The sequence below is a fragment of the Stenella coeruleoalba genome, assembly GCF_951394435.1.
Source record: "Stenella coeruleoalba genome assembly, chromosome: 19".
NCBI classification, from domain to species: domain Eukaryota; kingdom Metazoa; phylum Chordata; class Mammalia; order Artiodactyla; family Delphinidae; genus Stenella; species Stenella coeruleoalba.
In genome coordinates this window covers 32,309,037-32,327,250 of record NC_137165.1, presented here as the reverse complement: position 1 = coordinate 32,327,250, position 18,214 = coordinate 32,309,037, and the positions used below count along the sequence as shown (strand labels likewise).

The 18,214-nt window shown below is 36.0% G+C and overlaps 1 protein-coding gene and 1 pseudogene across 3 annotated transcripts in view; one reads left to right on the top strand and one right to left on the bottom strand.

The window, feature by feature from the left end:
- Positions 1–18,214, bottom strand: part of VMP1 (vacuole membrane protein 1) — a 128,531-nt gene that overhangs the window by 41,038 nt on the left and 69,279 nt on the right. For both annotated transcript variants that reach the window (XM_079905408.1, XM_079905407.1), the window contains exon 7: positions 16,288–16,419. In XM_079905408.1, the coding sequence (XP_079761534.1) occupies positions 16,288–16,419 (132 nt within the window). The remainder of the gene's footprint in view (positions 1–16,287; positions 16,420–18,214) is intronic.
- Positions 6,032–8,416, top strand: LOC307177669 (40S ribosomal protein S3a-like; annotated as a pseudogene). Its single transcript has 2 exons — positions 6,032–6,122; positions 6,348–8,416. The product of its transcript is annotated as a 40S ribosomal protein S3a-like (transcript).

The window sequence follows — 18,214 nt, the reverse complement described above, 5'->3', positions numbered from 1 at the left end:
CACAAGTTGAGGGGATAACAGGCTTTTGTTTTGTTTTGTTTCTAATTTCAAAAAGAGAAGAGCAACATGTTAATATCAAGGAAGGAAGAGGGCTATAAAGCAGGAAGGAGGAAAGGAAGGAAATGCATTAAGAATTGAAAATTTATCAAATCTGCCTTGCAGTGCAACCAAGTAGTTTACCAAATACTCCATGACAAGAGGGTAAGGATGGATGAGATTACTACACATGAATGCTAGTTCTTAATCAACATATTCTTGTCTCCAGGAAATAAGAGGAAATTCTTTAGTTATTTACATCTGTAATGGTCACCTCACCATGATTACTAACCGTAAAACTCACAAATCATCTATTAGACATAAAATATCTCTTGGGTAGTCTAGAAGCAAAGAAGAGATGGAAGAAATAAGGTTTCAGGAGACTTTCTCAGGGTCTGACCATCAGCATTTGCTAACATTTTCAGATAAAAAGTAGAGCAGTATTTTTGGAAGTTCCAGATAACTACACAGAGTTTTTTTCCTCCTTTTCACAGTCCAAGCTACCAGCAGTAAAACCAGCCAGTATCTGCTGCTTCCTTTTCCTCCCTCTATCCCTGCTTAGCTTTCTGTTGAAAAGAAACCATATGGTAATTCTTAGGAAGGCAGGCAGGCCGGCATCCACTCCTATCAGTGCCTGCCTGGCCTCTACTTGAAATAACAACGAACACTGTAGCCCAAGAAGAACAACAGCGCTCTAGACACTCAGGGAAAATGTCTGAGTATGCAAGATTTATTAGAAATGACACATTACACAAGTAATGCATTTTTCTTTTCTTCTCTCTTTTTTCCTGTCTGAAGCCAATATCTCCTCATGTGATCTTCTCATGTCTCACCAGAAAGGGTATTTACCAAATCTTAGTTGATGCTAGGGGGGAAAAAAATCACCCTTCATTTTTAGCATTTATAATTGATTGTATTTTGGTTGTAAGTAACTAATGAATAACTTTTATTTCCAGATTAAAACTGGAATTTAAACAAAAAGCATATGACAATCTACTGTGTACGTAAAAACAATAATACTGTGAACGAAAAAAAGGGGGAAAAAAGTAAAAATGGTTGAGATGAACTCAGACATGCAAAGCTATGAAAACTAGGTCAGTACAGAATTTACAAAATTGTCAGGGACAGGAAACTTAAGAGACCGAAAACAAAGGATAAAGATAAATGGGATCATCTCTATGATGAGAAATGTAAATAGTGGGATTCTTTCCTAAGATAGACCCATTCATCCCACTTAACAAGTTTATAAATGGTCTTGAAAAAAGGAACAGAGTTTAAGTTCTAAACCTACAGATGAAATTAAAATTATAAAGTGCCAAAATCATGGCAATATATTTAAAGATCATGTAAACTTGAGAGAGAAAAAGGAAACGTGGAAGGTAAGTTTCAAAGTGGATAACAGTAAGATAACACATTTAGGGAAAAATTATTTAAATGTAAAATGATGGGGAATTCCCTGGCAGTCCAGTGATTAGGACACTGCTTTCACTGCTGAGAACCTGGGTTCGATTCCTGGTCAGGGAGCTAAGATCCTGCAAGCCACGCAACGTGGCTAAAAAAAATATATAGATATAGATATAGATATATATATATAGATAGATAAAGTGATGGGTTATAAAAGTTTCCAGTTATGAACAAAGGAAAGGGAACTGGGAGTGGTCTCCCAAGTAAACAGTTTATTGAAGTAAACATGAAGTAAACAATTTATTAAAAACATCAGCAAAATGCATTGCCAAAGAGGACTGTGGTTGTAGAAATCTGAAAAAACACAAGTACAGTAGTGTAGTTGTCCCTGAAAAATCATATGCAGTTCTGACAACTTCATGTCAGAAAAAATGTAAAAGGATTAGATAAAGATCCATGGGGGGAGCACGAATTAAAATGATCAAAGAGCTTGGGGTTATTAGATATAAAAAGTAAATGATTATTTTTTTAGAAAGGCTGAAAAGGTAACTGATTAAAATCTATAAAGTTATGTAAAGAGGAAAGGAAAAGTGTTTAAAAAATATCTTACAATACTAGAATGAGGGTAGCGCCCTTTATAACGTGAAAGAGGCAAATTTAAAACAAACAAATGGAAGCATGGCTTTAAATAACAGCCTATGAACTTACTGAAGTCTTTACCTCAAGAAGTAGTAAAAATAAATTTTTACAAGTTTTGATAAATTAATGGATGCAGACCCTTATCAGGGAAAGTGCACAAGGAAGTCTAGAGTACATGCCTACTTTTGAGGGGAGCACTGTATTAATTACCATGCCTACTTCCTGGTGTTTCTACATAGCCCTTTAGTTTAAAAGCACGATAGTCATGTTTGTTACATGGTGAGGCCCAAGACAGGAAAATGGGAAGAACACTCTACCAAGAGAAATTTTCTTAAATACTCAGCAAGAAAGAACTGCCTATCTGTTACGACAAACCAAGAACCTTGACGAATTAGAAACAAAAACACCTTTTGTAATAGGAAATGAGCATAATAGTTACTCTGCTGTCAATGTCTTGCACTAACTCTGATCTCAGGCCAGGATCCCTAGGAGCATTCAGCAGTTACAACAGAGGGTGGATGTGTATTTAGTGTGTTACTGATTTGCAAACTCGAGCAAAAGCATAGCATACATACAGTCTGTTGGTCTAAGATTCAATGAAAGGCGCCTTTCTAAAGGCATTTTACAAAAGGTGTTTGAAACACAAACCTGAGTAAAATCTTTAAATTAGTTTAACAAAGGTAACCTAATGCCTGTCTAATGCTTATCCCCTCCACCCCATAGCTGTAAACAGGTGTGCAAATGAGAAGAATGAAGCAGACATAAAACAAAACTATATTTTTCTCCAATGTCTAAAGCAAACTAACAAGAAAAATCTTAAACATTTATTACTTATTGCGCTTTGTAAATGACTGTATTAACCTCTTATTTTCATTTTTAAATCATCTAATTTAAATTAGAATGCTTCTTCATCAAAACTAATGTTTCTCTTCTATTTTAATTTGATCACTGAGAGCTCGTGAACATTGTTAGAATATAAACAATTTTAAACTTCCATTATTCTGCAGTATTCTTTCCTGTGAGGAATAATTAGCTCAAAATTTTCTACCATGTTCTTTTCCCTAAATTTATTTTGTTACAAAAAAGGTAAGCAGAATAAAAATGATTTTTAGGAGGTTAAGTTTAAATGTAATCTTTAAATTTATTTTTAAAATAAAAGTCTGGCCAAGATGACATGGTTAAATACAGAAACGAACGTGTAAAAATAAACGGGTTCAGGAGTGCACGACGAGCAGACAAGTTTCCCAGTGGCCATTTATTTGGCAGTTTGAATCAAATTGCGACTCTCTTTCCTGTTAATACTACTATAAGAATGGGTTAAAGAAAATGAGAAGAGTCAGAAAATGAAGAAAGATTAAAAGTCTGGGAGTGGAGGGGCAAGAGAAGAATTCAAAATAAAGTGAAATCTTCCTGAGAAAGCAAATAAAATGAGGTATTAAGAATTCCGTCATAATTCATGCTAAGTGTGCTTAGAAACTACAACTACAGAACTATTTTAAGTGCTACCTTTTCTTGTTGAACCAAATGCAAGTAAGTGACCTTTGTGTACAAAAAGCTAACTGTGCTAGTAGTTGCAATATCTTGCAACAGAATCCTTCAAAAGAGACACTTAAAATTGCTTAATCTCGATGGCACTTTGTGGTAAAATTATGAGCCAGCTCTGAAAGAAGATCTAGCAGGCCTGCCTTTTCAAAAACTTAACGTTGTTGGGTGTGGTTGGGTGATTCTGAAAAGAGAAACTACAATAAGCCTTGGTAGCTTTGACACAGCCTTTAAGTGATAAATAAATGTGTTTAACATGTGTCTCTAATGTTCATTATGGTAAAGTTGATCAGTTTAACCCTTTGCAAACAAGCAAGAGATCTTGAGAACAGGAAGCTTTTCTGTGGAACTCCTGACGCAACACAAACCATAGCAGTTACTGCAAAGCTTAATGCAAACCCTCTAGAGTCCACGTTGACAAATTCTTTAACAAGCCCTGTGGTTACAGGGAAGCTGGTTTCACTCTGACTCACTCCTACTCAAACAGTTTACTGGAAATGAAGGGGAGGGGGAATTTTCAGAGAAGTCATGTGATGGCCAGACAAACCACAGCCAGTAAAGGTTCAACAGAGTCAAAAACAGGTCCCAGCAACAACCAGCACCCAGAGTGTTCAACTGGCACTAAATTATATGAAAATGAGTCCTGTTGGGTTTCTGATCATCCACACCATGAACTCTTTCATAAATCTCTGTATATAAAAGAACGGATACTTCACAGGAGGAACAACCAGCAGGCACTGACATGGTGTGTGCAACTACAAACAGTTCATAGGAAAATGTGCTTAACAAAAAATAGCATCAAAGGAAGGTTAAAGCACTTCAGCGAATGTATAAATAATCATTATTAAATGCTTTCCCATTGTCTCTAAACTCAAATGATCAAACATATATTCTATCATTATCAAAAGAATGCCAACCCCCCCCCAAAAACCCCTTTATCACCTTGTACTTCGGGGGATGTTCACTGGGTAATCTATTCTGCATACAAAGAAAATGCACTAGCCATAAGAATGAGAACTACACTATATTCAATATCTTGTAATGACCTACAATGGAACAGAATCTGAAAAAGAATATATATATACACATATAACTGAATCACTTTGCTGTACACCTGAAACACTGTAAATCAACTATATTTCAATTAAAAAAAGATATTACTCAGTATTCTAAAAAAAAACTATATTACAACTGATGAACTCTTTTTGGTTCATCACTTATGTGTTTTCACTAATAAAATAATGTAAATAACTTGAAATTTCTGAATAGGAAATGGATCCTATTAAACCGCCCCAAAAAGGTATTTTCAGCCTTAAATATATTTAATACAAGCTAGTAAAAGATATTAGTATTTAAACTTAACTTGGGGACTTAGTTTCAATAAATCAGACTAAGTGTAAGTGGAAAGTATTAATTAATTTAAATACTGCTGTCCTAAATAGAAGCTAAGAAACGTTCCCTTAAAATAAAATTAAATCCAGAAATTATAAAACAGCCTTTGAGGAACTAGTTAATCTAAGGTGGTGTACAGACTCACGAATTATACCCAATAGAAAGAAAAGCTAACCACTATAAATATGGAGGAAAAGACTGTATTATTTTAAAAGATAAGTTCTAAGAAATTTAAATTTCTTATTTCTAACTTAATTCTCAATTTTCTATAGTGATAATAACTTTCACAGTCAGCAACCTAATATTTTATGAAAAAGAATCCAACCAGCTAGGTCACTTGGACAGATGTCGTTTAGGAAAGCAAACTTATTCAAACCATATTCTTCTAAGTAAATATGTACAACATTCCTACGCTATTGTGTAAGTTTTAAACACAAAAATACAACCACCCATGCTACCGTTCCCCATTACTTCAATAAGAGTGGCTGCCCTAATCTTTTAGGGTACATCAAGCAAATAAGTTACTTTATTTTTTCAAACTCTTTTATTCCTCATGTCTTTAATTTACCTTTTTCTTTGGTTATATAGCTTATAGAATAAACAAGTCACCACAATAACCTTTATTTTTTTCTAAAGTATAGAACTTTACAAGCACTATTTTACTTAATGTGAATTCAAAATTATAAGTCATTTAACTTAATGATGTCTACTATATTATCTTCAACCCTTGCTCTCAGATGATTTATTTTTGAATGAAAGATTCTGTAAATTCTGTAGTGCTTTACAATCAGATGATTATTAAACTCAAAGATGCAAAACAGTTCAACCTTTTTTATGTAAGATGATTTCTGTGTTCACCGTATTTTATATTTTCTTTTGCAGTGGAGTAAGACTGAATATTCCCTTTTGGCTGAGCAGCAACACGGCAGTCTGCAAGAATAAGCACCTTACAAAAGGCAGCAAAAAGGGAGCCTAGAGGAAAGTGGTTGATCCATTTTCTAAGAAAGATCGGTATGATGTGAAAGCACCAGGTATGTTCAATATAAAAACACAGGAAAAACTGGTCACAAAAACTCAAGGAACCAAAATCACATTGGATGGCCTCAAGGGTCATGTTTTTTTTTTTTTTTTTTTTTTTTAAGGTACGCGGGCCTCTCACTGTTGTGGCCTCTCCCGTTGCGGAGCACAGGCTCCGGACGCGCAGGCTCAGCGGCCAGGGCTCACGGGCCCAGCCGCTCCGCGGCATGTGGGATCTTCCCGGACTGGGGCACGAACCCGCGTCCCCTGCATCGGCAGGCGGACTCTCAACCACTGCGCCACCAGGGAAGCCCAAGGGTCATGTTTTGAAGTGAGCTTTGCTGATCTGCAGAATGATGAAGTTGCATTTAGAAAATTCAAGCTAATTACTGAGGATGTTCAGGGCAAAAACTGTCTAATCTCCGTGGCATGGATCTTGCTTATGACAAAATGTGTTCCACGGTCAAAAAATGGCAGCCCATGACTGAAGCTCATGTTGATGTCAAGACTACTGATGATTATTAACTTCGTCTATCCAGTGCTGTTTTTACTAAAAAATGCAACAATCAGATTCAGAAAACCTCATTGTTAGCACCAACAGGTCTGCCAAAAGCAGAAGAAGATGACTTGAAAGAAATTGTCAAAAAACTGATTCTAGACAGCATTGGAAAAGACATGGAAAAGGCTTGCCAACCTATTTATCTGCTCTATGATGTCTCTGTTAGAAAAGTAAACCCCAAGTTTGAAATGGGAAAACTCATGTTTCATGATGAAGGCAGTAGTTCTGGAAAAGCTACTGGGGATGAGACAGGTGCTAAACTTGAACAAGCTGATGGATATGAGCCACCAGTCCAAAAAACTGTTTAAAATTCAGACTTGTAAGGGTGACAAATAAAAAATCTTATTTGTGATGTTAATAAAAAAGACTGAATATTAAGTGAACATGTTTCATGTAATGGTACATTTTCTCTCTTAACTGATATTTCTTAGTTCATTCAAAGTATCTACTGCATGAGTAGTATGTGCAAGACCATACAAATATTTTTGTGGCCTCCTCTCAAGGAGCTTACAAACTCCTGGGTAAGATGAGAAAAGCCCACAGACAGTTCTAAAAGAAGGTAGAAAGTGATAAGTGACAGATACAGCAAGAGACAATTTCCAGGGACTGGGAAGATTTTTGAGCAGCAAAGTTCCATGACCAGAGGTATTTTTCAGAAAATTGTTTTTTGTTGCTTTCTGTGGAAACAGATTGGGGGAAAAAAGGCTAGTAAAGAGGAGACCTATCAGGAAGTCACTATAAATGTTCAGTGGAGAAGTGATAAAGGCATGAACCAGCAGTGGGAAGGGAAAAGAGAGGATGAATTTGAAGATACCGTGGAGGTAGAATCAACAGGCCTGAAGAATGACTGGATATGCGAAGTGAGGAGGGAGTCAGATGATTCAAATTTTGACTCCAAGTGATTATGAGGACAGTGATATCATTAACAGAAATCAGGAACAAAGAAGAAAAAGATCATAAGGGGAATAATTAAACCTTGCATGAAACAGTCCACAAAGCACATAACAGCTCTCTAGATGTAACTCTTATAAATGATGCTAGAATTGTTCAAGGTCATAGGAAGCTACATTCATTCATGTCTACCTCCCACAGACATCTAGTAAAAACATGATAGAAAGCCAAGAGCAAAAGGAAGTCAGCTTAGTGGAAAAATACTGCCCAATCTCAATACTGTAGTCACAAAGATAAAGTAGGTACCATAAAGAATCATAATTCAAATAAATGCATTAATAATCTTATTTTCTCTCCCAAATACCTACAGAACAAAATCCAACCATCAGTCAAAACTGGAATTTAAGTAAATACTTAGCCTTAAAATTGTTACCTAGAAACAGTTTCCTAGTAAAAGCATATACACCCTTTAACCTAGTTGGAGAGCACACGGTAAAGCAACGAGAGCCAAGGTTTTTTTCACTCTTCCTGCTGATAAACTTATTCTACCAAAGGCCTTTACCTTCAAGAATAAAAAACACATTTCCCACCCCATTTCATTTTACTTAATTTGCTATTTTAGCTACAGCTGATCCAACTTTTTTATTGCTCTTGTCAAACTGGGGGTTTTACAAAATACATGCATCTATGAGGAAATTCCAGCACCAACGTCACATAAACTTTTGGATCTTTATGAAACTGATTACTATAAAAACTTTAAAATCACAACCACAATCAATAAGCTATAACTAAAAAGATGTCAGGAAACTTATAGATTACCAAATAAAAACCTAGTATCTTTTTATATACCATTAATAACTATTTACAAAAATATAATATCCAACTTATAACAATAAAACCTAAGAAAGGGGCTTCCCTGGTGGCACAGTGGTTGAGAGTCCGCCTGCCGATGCAGGGGACGTGGGTTTGTGCCCCGGTCCGGGAGGATCCCACATGCCGTGGAGAGGCTGGGCCCATGAGCCATGGCCGCTGAGCCTGCGCGTCCGGAGCCTGTGCTCCGCAACGGGAGAGGCCACAACAGTGAGAGGCCCGCGTCCCGCAAAAAAAAAAAAAAAAAAACCTAAGAGAAAACTAACATCTTAAAATCACTGGAAAAATAGTGTTAGAACAATACACAAATAGGTAATGACCTGAAAAAGAGAAACTTCGATTCCTACATTATATGATTGGTAAAAATATTTTAACAGATAAAAAATTTAAAGGTAAAAGAATAAAACCATAAAAATACTAAAAGGAAATGCAGCAGAATATCTACTACATAATCATAAGGGTTCAGGAAGATAATTTTAGGCACGGCTCCAAAAGGAAACATCTAAGATATTGGAATAAAGACAAAAATGTGAACTTCTTTATCCAAAAAGCAAAACATAGTAAAACACACAGTGAACAATATGGAAAAATTACTGGCAGCACATGACAAAAGGAATCCCCTTAAAAATGTCAATCAATAAGAAAATGAAAAATACACTAAATATAAAAAAATGGGTAAACGAACCAATTAGACGAAAGGGTTTTTTTCTGTGGTTTCAACATTTTATACAATAAACATACTTTGTAGTCACAAAATTACTAAAAAAACCAAAGATGTGGAAAATATTTGATGACTGAAAAATGTTCACAGTATGCTTTTATATTCAAAACAAGTCATAAAACAATAAATAGAATATGATTCACTCAAAAATATTTACAGAGAAAAAGAATGAAGGGATTTTTTTTTAAGTATACAAATACCAATTTTCTACAATGAGCTGTACGTAATCACTTTGTAATAAGAACACAATTCAAAAAATCAGTATCAAATGTCTATGATATATATGTGAAAAAGGAATCTAAGACTAATATATATGGTATGATTTTAGCTTTTATTAAAAAAAAGTGTTCCATACACAGAAAACAGTCTAGAATATGGTGGTTATTATCCTACTTTGGGGAGTAGGTGCGTGTGCGCTTTCACTTTTTACTTTAATACTTCTGGAATGTTTCACTTTATAAGCACTAACATAATTTGAAAATATGGAAACCTGGAAAAAGTAACAGAAGCAAAGAGCCTAAGACAAATTTGTTACTAAAAACAAAAAATGTGGGCCCCCCGGGTGGCGCAGTGGTTGAGAGTCCGCCTGCCGATGCAGGGGACACGGGTTCGGGCCCCGGTCCGGGAGGATCCCGCATGCCGTGGAGCGGCTGGGCCCGTGAGCCATGGCCGCTGAGCCTGCGCGTCTGGAGCCTGTGCTCCGCAACGGGAGAGGCCACAACAGTGAGAGGCCTGCGTACCGCAAAAAAAAAAAAAAAAAAAAAGTTTGCAATATCACTGATCTAGACATAAAATGACAAAACTTTTGTAAATTTATTTGCATAGTGAAAATGAAAAACAAACACAAGGATGCATCACAAAAGTGTATCAGGACAGCTGAGGAGGGACTTCCCTGGTGGTCCAGTGGTTAAGAATCCGCCTTCCAGTGCAGGGGACGCAGGTTTGATCCCTGGTTGGGGAATTAAGATCCCACATGCCATGGGGCAACTGAGCCCGTCTGCCACAACTATGGAGCCCACACGCCACAACTAGAGAGAAGCCCACTCACTGCAGTGAAAGATCCTGTGTGCTGCAACTAAGACCCAACTCAGCCAAATTAAAAACAAACAAACAAAAAAACCGAAAAAAAAGTAGGTGAGGTATCTTACTTGGATATAGTAATATTCTACACAGTGTTAAGCAAGAACAGACAAAAACAAAAACCTTATATTTGACAAACTTATTTTGCAAAACTCTTTGACTAATGAATTAAAACATTAGTACTCTCTCAGCTAACTTAAAATGTGGAAAACTGGCAACAGCCCCCTCCCCAACCTGCAAAATAAATAAACAAAAGTTAAAAACCTCATAACCCCTTGTCTACACCTGGGAAAAAGTATGTAGGGATAAATAAACCTACGTATATTGAAATCTATAATAAGCCACAAAACTGATGGATACTGGTGAAAAAAAGCATGAAAGGCAATAAAGAAAGAAAAGAAAAATCAGTTCAAATGTAACAGAAAGAAAAAAAATTTTTTAAATCAGTTCTTCATTTTTTGTTGCATTAACCTGGATGAAAATGTTGCTATGCTGGCTTACAGTAAGCAAAGCACTAATCTCAAAGTCAGAAAACTGGGTTGGGTGTTGGCTCTGAGATTCACCAGCTGTGTGTTCCTGAATGTTTTTCCTATTCAAATCAGGCAAAATATCTTCTACTTCATTGTGTTTGTACCAAGGCACTTCATATAAGTGCCTTACACACAGATTTTTATTGACCTTAGAAAATTAATAGGGAAGATGACAAAATTGTCAGGAATAAGTTACTCTTTTATTATATTGTTTTTTAGTTTATATAAATAATTGACAGTACATACAATTGTAATTTGGGGTAAAAATTTTAAATAAAATATTCATAAAGAGTATATAATTTCTGACTAAAGAACATGAAACAGAAGTGTACGTTTTGCTTACTTGATATTTTAATATAAGCAAATATGAAATTAGGGAATAAGAAATATAAAGTTTATCCTAAAACAGTGATGGTAATTATTGGCTTTATAGGATGAAAACAGTCAAACCTCATGACCATCAGAAGTATTGTGGGGACCTCCTTGGTGGCACAGTGGTTAAGAATCCGCCTGCCAATGCAGGGGACACAAGTTCAATCCCTGGTCCGGGAAGATCCCATATGCCATGGAGCAACTAAGCCTGTGTGCCACAACTACTGAGCCCACATGCCACAACTACTGAAGCCCACATGCTCTAGGGCCCACGTGTCACAGCTACTGAGGCCGCATGCTGCAACTACTGAAGCCTGTTCGCCTAGAGCCCATGCTCCACAGCAAGAGAAGCCACCACAATGAGAAGCCCACGCACTGCAACGAAGAGTAGCCCCTGCTCGCTGCAACTAGAGAAAGCCCGCACGCAGCAACGAAGACCCAACGCAGCCAAAAAAAAAAAAAAAAAAAAAAAATCATGGCCATAAGGGATGAAGGAAAAAGATTATTACCCTAATGGCAGATAAAGATTTAGAGTCTTCAAGATGTAAAAGTCTTTGAGAGGTCAAATTACACGTATAAGATGAAGAGTGATTTACTTCTTCATCAAATTCTAGGAGACCTGAATTTTTGGAAGTTGAGCTTTTAGATGGTAACAAATTTACAGAATGTATTATTTATAATCCAAGAATAAAAAAATTGTGAAGAATGAAATGAGTCATCCAGCTAATGTTCTACTCAACGCAGGGAGTCGCTATGCATGGATCCATGAAAGGTATCACATAGAGGGAGATAAGGAACTCATTCTTTTTTGAAATAGCAATTCCATTTGTATACAATTAAAATTTATAGGAATTTTTTTTTTAATATTGAGCCAATGTGAGCCTCAGAAAACTTTCACTGGCTAATTCTAAGACAAAGTTTACCTCTATAGTTTCTCAGCATGAGTATAACTCACGAGTATAACAACTGAATATTTGACAAGCTCATCAATTCTCCCTTTCAAGGAAACATGTCTAAATTCTTTCCAACAGTTTCTCACATTATATGATTTCAAGATCAATTACCATCCCATTCCCCCTCCTAGAGAAATTCTAGTTTGTATAGTAAGTGTTCTATTTCAAGATGACCAAATAAGACCGTTGCCCCGTGATAGGTTAAAGATGGCTACAAATTCTTTACTCACTCCTCTCACTGAGAGGTGGGTCTAATTCCCCTCTCTGAATCTGGGCTGGCTTTAGTGACCTACTTCACCAACACAGTGTGGCAAAGTGACTGGGATTTCTGAGGTTAGGTTACAAGAAGCCTTGCATCTTACAGCAAGGTTCTTTCAGAACACTTGTTAGAACTCAGGTGCCATGATATGAGGAAACCCAAGAAGCCTCATGAAGGGTAACCTGAGGTCCCAAACCAACAGTCCAACTGAACTCCAAACCAACAGACAGAATCAACTTGTCAGTTATATAAGCAAACCATCTTGGAGGTAGATACTCCGATTTACAGTCAAGCCATTTTGCCTAAATTGCACAGCTGTGAGCAATATAAACTATGCTCGTTTCAAAGCACTAAATACTGGGGGGGGGGGGTTATTACTCAGCAATAGATAACTGGAACACACTTTATCTTAATAATAATCCCAAATAGAAACACTGAACTCTGTCTTTGATGAAACTAGTGTTAATAAATGAAGACAGGCAGATGGGAAGAAAAGATTATACCAGAGAGGCTGCAGTGGAAGATATAGAAGAGAAGCAAAGTGATTTGCACTACAGAACTCCACAAAGGATCATCAGCAGAACTGCAGAAGAAACTGGGGTAGGGCTGAAAACAAGGAGACTATATACAAAGTACTTAGCACAGCCAGACAGCTTCCTCCCCTAGTCCCGAAAAAGACATCAAGTATAGTCTCTAGAAAGTATACCAAAGGTTCTGGACTCAGGATATCTTTGTGCAGGCATCCACGGTCTTACCACAAAGTAGGTTAAGTGAAAGTCTACTCAGTAAATGAAGATCTCTAACCCGCCTTCTACAGCTTAGCTTTAGAATGTCAGCAGCAAGATTTATATTCCCAAGGCAAGGAACTGGAAGATCCATCACTTAAGAAACTGAACTACCCCAAAGGAAAGATGCACAAAAACTGATATACAGAGTTTCCAATAAACCAGGTGGCCTGCCACTCCTATACCTTGCCTCCACACACATAGCTTCCATTTGGGTTTTATGTGCCTTATTCTTACATATAAATAGAAAAACAAGGATCACCAGACTTTGAGGAAAGCTTCCAACAGGAAACAGAACAGACAAAGGGGAAAAAAAAAAGAAATGCCTGGAGTATTGAAAACTTGAAGAAATGAAGTACCTTCAAAAAGATAGGATAAGCCATTTTTGGGGAGGTATAATACAAATTGCTTTTTGAAAATAAATATATGACAGTGGAAAAACATTTTAATATTAGATTATAGAAGGTAAAGTTGAGGAAATTGCATACAAAGTAAAATGAGATAAATATTAGGAGGAAAATTATTAAAAAAATTAAAATGATGGGTGTTGGAGCCCCAATATCAAAATAATGGTAATTCCAGAAAGCAAGAGTAGAGACCAAAGAGGGTAAACTGACACAGAAAAAAATACAAGAATGGGGCTTCCCTGGTGGAGCAGTGGTTGAGAATCTGCCTGCCAATGCACGGGACACAGGTTCGATCCCTGGTCCGGGAAGATCCCACATGTCACAGAGCAACTAAGCCCGTGCACCACAACTACTGAACCTGTGCTCTAGAGCCTGTGAGCCACAGCTACTGAGCCTGTGTGCTGCAACTACTGAAGCCCGCGCACCTAGAGCCCACGCTCTGCAACAAGAGAAGCCACCACAATGAGAAACTCGTGCACCGCAACGAAGAGTAGTCCCTGTTCACCGCAACTAGAGAAAGCCCGTGTGCAGCAACGAAGACCCAAGGCAGCCAAAAATAAATAAATTTATTAAAAAAAAAAAAAGAATGTTTCCCAAAACTAGTGGACTCTAGGTTCACAAGTTTCCTGAGTGCCTAGCAGAATAAATATTAAAAAAGACCCATACCTCAGATAATGAATCTACACGCTTCTACAGAAAAAACCAAAACCAAAAAGATTACCTATAAAGAAGGCTCAGCATGGCATTAGGTATATCACTATCAACACCAGAAGCCTGAAGATGATTGAGAAATGCCTTCCAAATTTTAAATTAAAAAATGATTTCAACTTAGAATCCTATATTCATCTAACTGATTAAGTGTGAATGAAGAATACAGCATTTTAAGAATTTTCCTTCTACTTATCCTTTCTCAGAAAGGTACCGCAGAATATGTTCAACTAAAATTAGGGAGTAAATCAAGAAAGAGCAAGATAAGGGATCCAAATAAAGAGAGAAGCAATGGCGCAGAGGGCCAAGAAAACACCACAAACAGACTAGAGCGGGAGGATGGGGGAATCCAGAGTGATGACTCCAAGAAGAAAAACAGAAATGATATTAATTTAAGTGCGTTACCAAGTGGAAAGTGATCTTGAGAAGTGTTTCACAGAGCTGGTAGAAAGAAGAGATTGAGGAAACTGTGCAAATAAAAAAATATTAATTCCAAAACAAAAAAACTTTAAGGAAAATAATCACAATACATTAGTTGGCTTAATAGAGAACAGTAGTTATACCTGTTTGGTATCCAACCACAGCATGAAAATTTAAAGCTGCACACCATCTCAGACTGATTCTACTTCAACTTGCTGATTTTATATAGATGATAAAAGGTTTTGATATGTTAAATGACATGCATTAATTAGTGCCACAAATGACAGAGGTATCAGTTATCACAAATCGGGATACTCAACCACCTATGTCTATAGATGGACATTGTTTCAGTAAATGGAATTTACCAGTGATGCTGCCATTCTGAGTTCTGGTTCCAGCTCTACTTCTAAGCATATAAAACTTGGGAGGTAACAATTTCTAGTTTTGCAGTTTTCTATAAAATTAGAAAAATGGTACCTTTCCATACTACCTCAGAGTTAACACTAGGGTCAAATCAGATAGTGGAGTTTAAAAAGCATTAAAAATAATTAAAAAGTATTATTAGTAATTATTAGTAATAATTATTAGCATTAATATAAACATTATGATGTGAGGAAGAAAGGCACAATATTTGGTTAAAACAAAGCAGATACAAGGACAATTTGCCTCTTTCCATGCAGAGAGATGGCCATAGCTCTCTGACTGCTTTGTTTTATGTTTGGCTATTCTACATTCATATTTGAAAGTTTGTTTTCAATTAAAAATTATAACTATCCATAGTTGATTTCCATTTAATAATGCTTTTTTAAAAAAAGGACATCTGCCATTTAAAAAAAATATTTTTTTCCCTCTCTAGGGTAGTGGGTTTGGGGTTTCAGATTCCACTGAGAAGAAAACTATGAACTCATTGAACAAAAAAATCTATACGTACTTACGTGGGCACATGCACTTACAGATGCACAATAATAAGACAATTTAGATCAAATCTGGGGAGTGAGATGTATTTTATATGAAAACTTTCAAGAATCTCATTTATATCCTTTTTATTTATGTCTATATTGATTTCTACTATCCTCCCTAAGATGGAGACTCAATCAGTTAATAATGTTCGTAGGAATTTTCCTACAAAGAAACAACACCTATTTTGTAACACTAAGATACATGTTGATATATAGTTTGTGCTCAGGTGAAAAAGGCCTCAGCCTCCCCCCACCCCACCCCCCCACCCCCTGCAACAAAGGATAAGTTTATCTTAATTGCCCCTTCTTAATCGGGAGTTAAGTTTCCTCTAAACATGGTAAACTATTTTGGTGTTATTTTCAAAAAATTAATTAGGAAGTTCTATTATTTTGGATTCACAGTCTGGTCCACCTATTTATCCCCCTTACTTATTCACTGGTCTGCTTGGTAATACTTATAAACACATAATGGACAAATAATGTTTCAGCTCCTTAACCTCCCTGGCCACATGAATTTACCCTGGTTTAGTCTGAGTTGTCTTGTTGACTCTTTCTGTATTTCTCTATTCTAAGATCATGAGTATAATCATGTTCATATTTCAGCTTTTCTAAATATTTTATACTAAACTATGTGTTTACATTGGCAGTTTTCTTCTTCAGAGTAACTATTAAAAATTTTACCTTAATCATAACCTCTTTAAGGGATAATTAAAGTATTCTATTTTTTTCCCCACTGATCTTACTTGTGCAGTCTCTGCATGTTCCAGCATCTCTTCAAATTCCTGATAGTCTTCATCATCTAGTTCAGCACCTGAGAGGCGAGCTGCCCTGGCCATAAAATATGGAGGCAGCTCTCCGATCGCTGTACCAATACCCTACGTAAAAAAACCAAAATACTTACATGAGATTTTCTCAACACAGTGATACTAAGCGGATCAAATCTTTATTTTTCAATATCACCAAAAGCATGTTAAGATGCATGTATTAGGGAGGAAAAGATATATTACACAATCAGGAGGACATGAGTTTAAATCATACCCTAATATCGACCTACACAATGCCAAGCCAGATAACATACATAAAACTCTTAGACAATCCCTGGTACGCTGCAGACACTAAATTAATGTTAGTTCTCTAGCATCTCTACTTATATCCTCTGTTCTTACTTTTTACATTTCTTTTCATTTTATTAAGTTTAGAAATAGCAGGGGTGGGTGGGATGAATTGGGAGATTGGGATTGACATATATACACTATTGATAATATGTATAAAATAGATAACTAATGAGAACCTACTGTATTGCACAGGGAACTCTACTCAGTGCTCTGTGTTGACCGAAATGCGAAGGAAATCCAAAAAAGAGGAGATATATGTATACGTACAGCTGATTCACTTTGCTGAAACAACACAATATTGTTGTGTTGGGATTAAAAACCTACATTAATTTGAAAGCTAATAAACCTGTCAGAGAATAAGAAAAAAAAAACACTAGTTTTTTTTTTTTTTTAAACTGCAGTGACATTTATTGTTTCAGCCTGGGAAAACATCCCTTTTTAAAATTTCACACAGCAAAGCAAGTTAAAAACTTCACTTGCCAAATAAATGATAATTTAAACAAGAACTTGGTAAAGAAACAGCAGAAACTAACACAATATTGTAAAGCAACTATACTCCAATAAAAATTTTAAAAAACAGAAATAGCACATGGTTTTCTAGACTTTTGAAATGTTATTTCTTTTTTTTTATTGAAGTATAGTTGATTTATAATATAATATTAGTTTCAGGTATAAAACAGTTATTCAAAATTTTTATAGACTATACTCTATTTAAAGTTATTATAAACTGTTGGCCTATTTTCCTTGTAGCTTATTTATTTTATACACAGTAGTTTGTACCTCTTAATCCCCTATGGCTATCTTGTTCCCTCCTCCCCACTTCCCTCTCCCCAATGGCAACCACTAGCTTGTTCTCTGTATCTGAAATTCTGTTTCTGTTTTGTTATAACCACTCATTTGATTTAGTTTTTTAGCTTTTATATGTAAATATATATATATATATATATATATATATATATATATATATATACATACACTGTTATTTTTGTCAGTTCCCCCCCTTTTCAAATATCCAAATGATTTGCTAATGAGCATTCACTAGTATAGCTGTTAGATATATAGGAAACCTTCCGATATTGAGGATGTTGTTTTAATCCCAATACAACATTTTTGTTCAGAGTTAAAGCTTTTAACACACTGTGGTCAGGAAGCCCCTTGAAATCTCAACATTAGGATGGATAAATTTTCACCACAGGAAAAATGTTGATTTCCTCAGGACACTGAGTGACTCATGTTTCAGTTACTTTGTGGATTCTTGTTTTTGAAGAGAATTTTCTTTTTAAATCAACTTAGAACATAAGGATGAAAACAAAGGTAAAAGAATCAGGAACTTGGTTTGGACATATACGGCTTAAATACAGGATAGATAATAATGCAAGAGGCCTGTAGTCTCTGGGAGAATTCTTAACTTTGAGCTATGCTTCTCTGCCTTGAGTCATAGTGAATGAAAAAGCTTTGGTAGTTTTCAGAAGCAACTTTGCTATGTCCTATGGCTCTGCCTGCAAATGCCTTGACAAAAATCCCCAAGGGACATTACGAAATTCAAACATTTTAC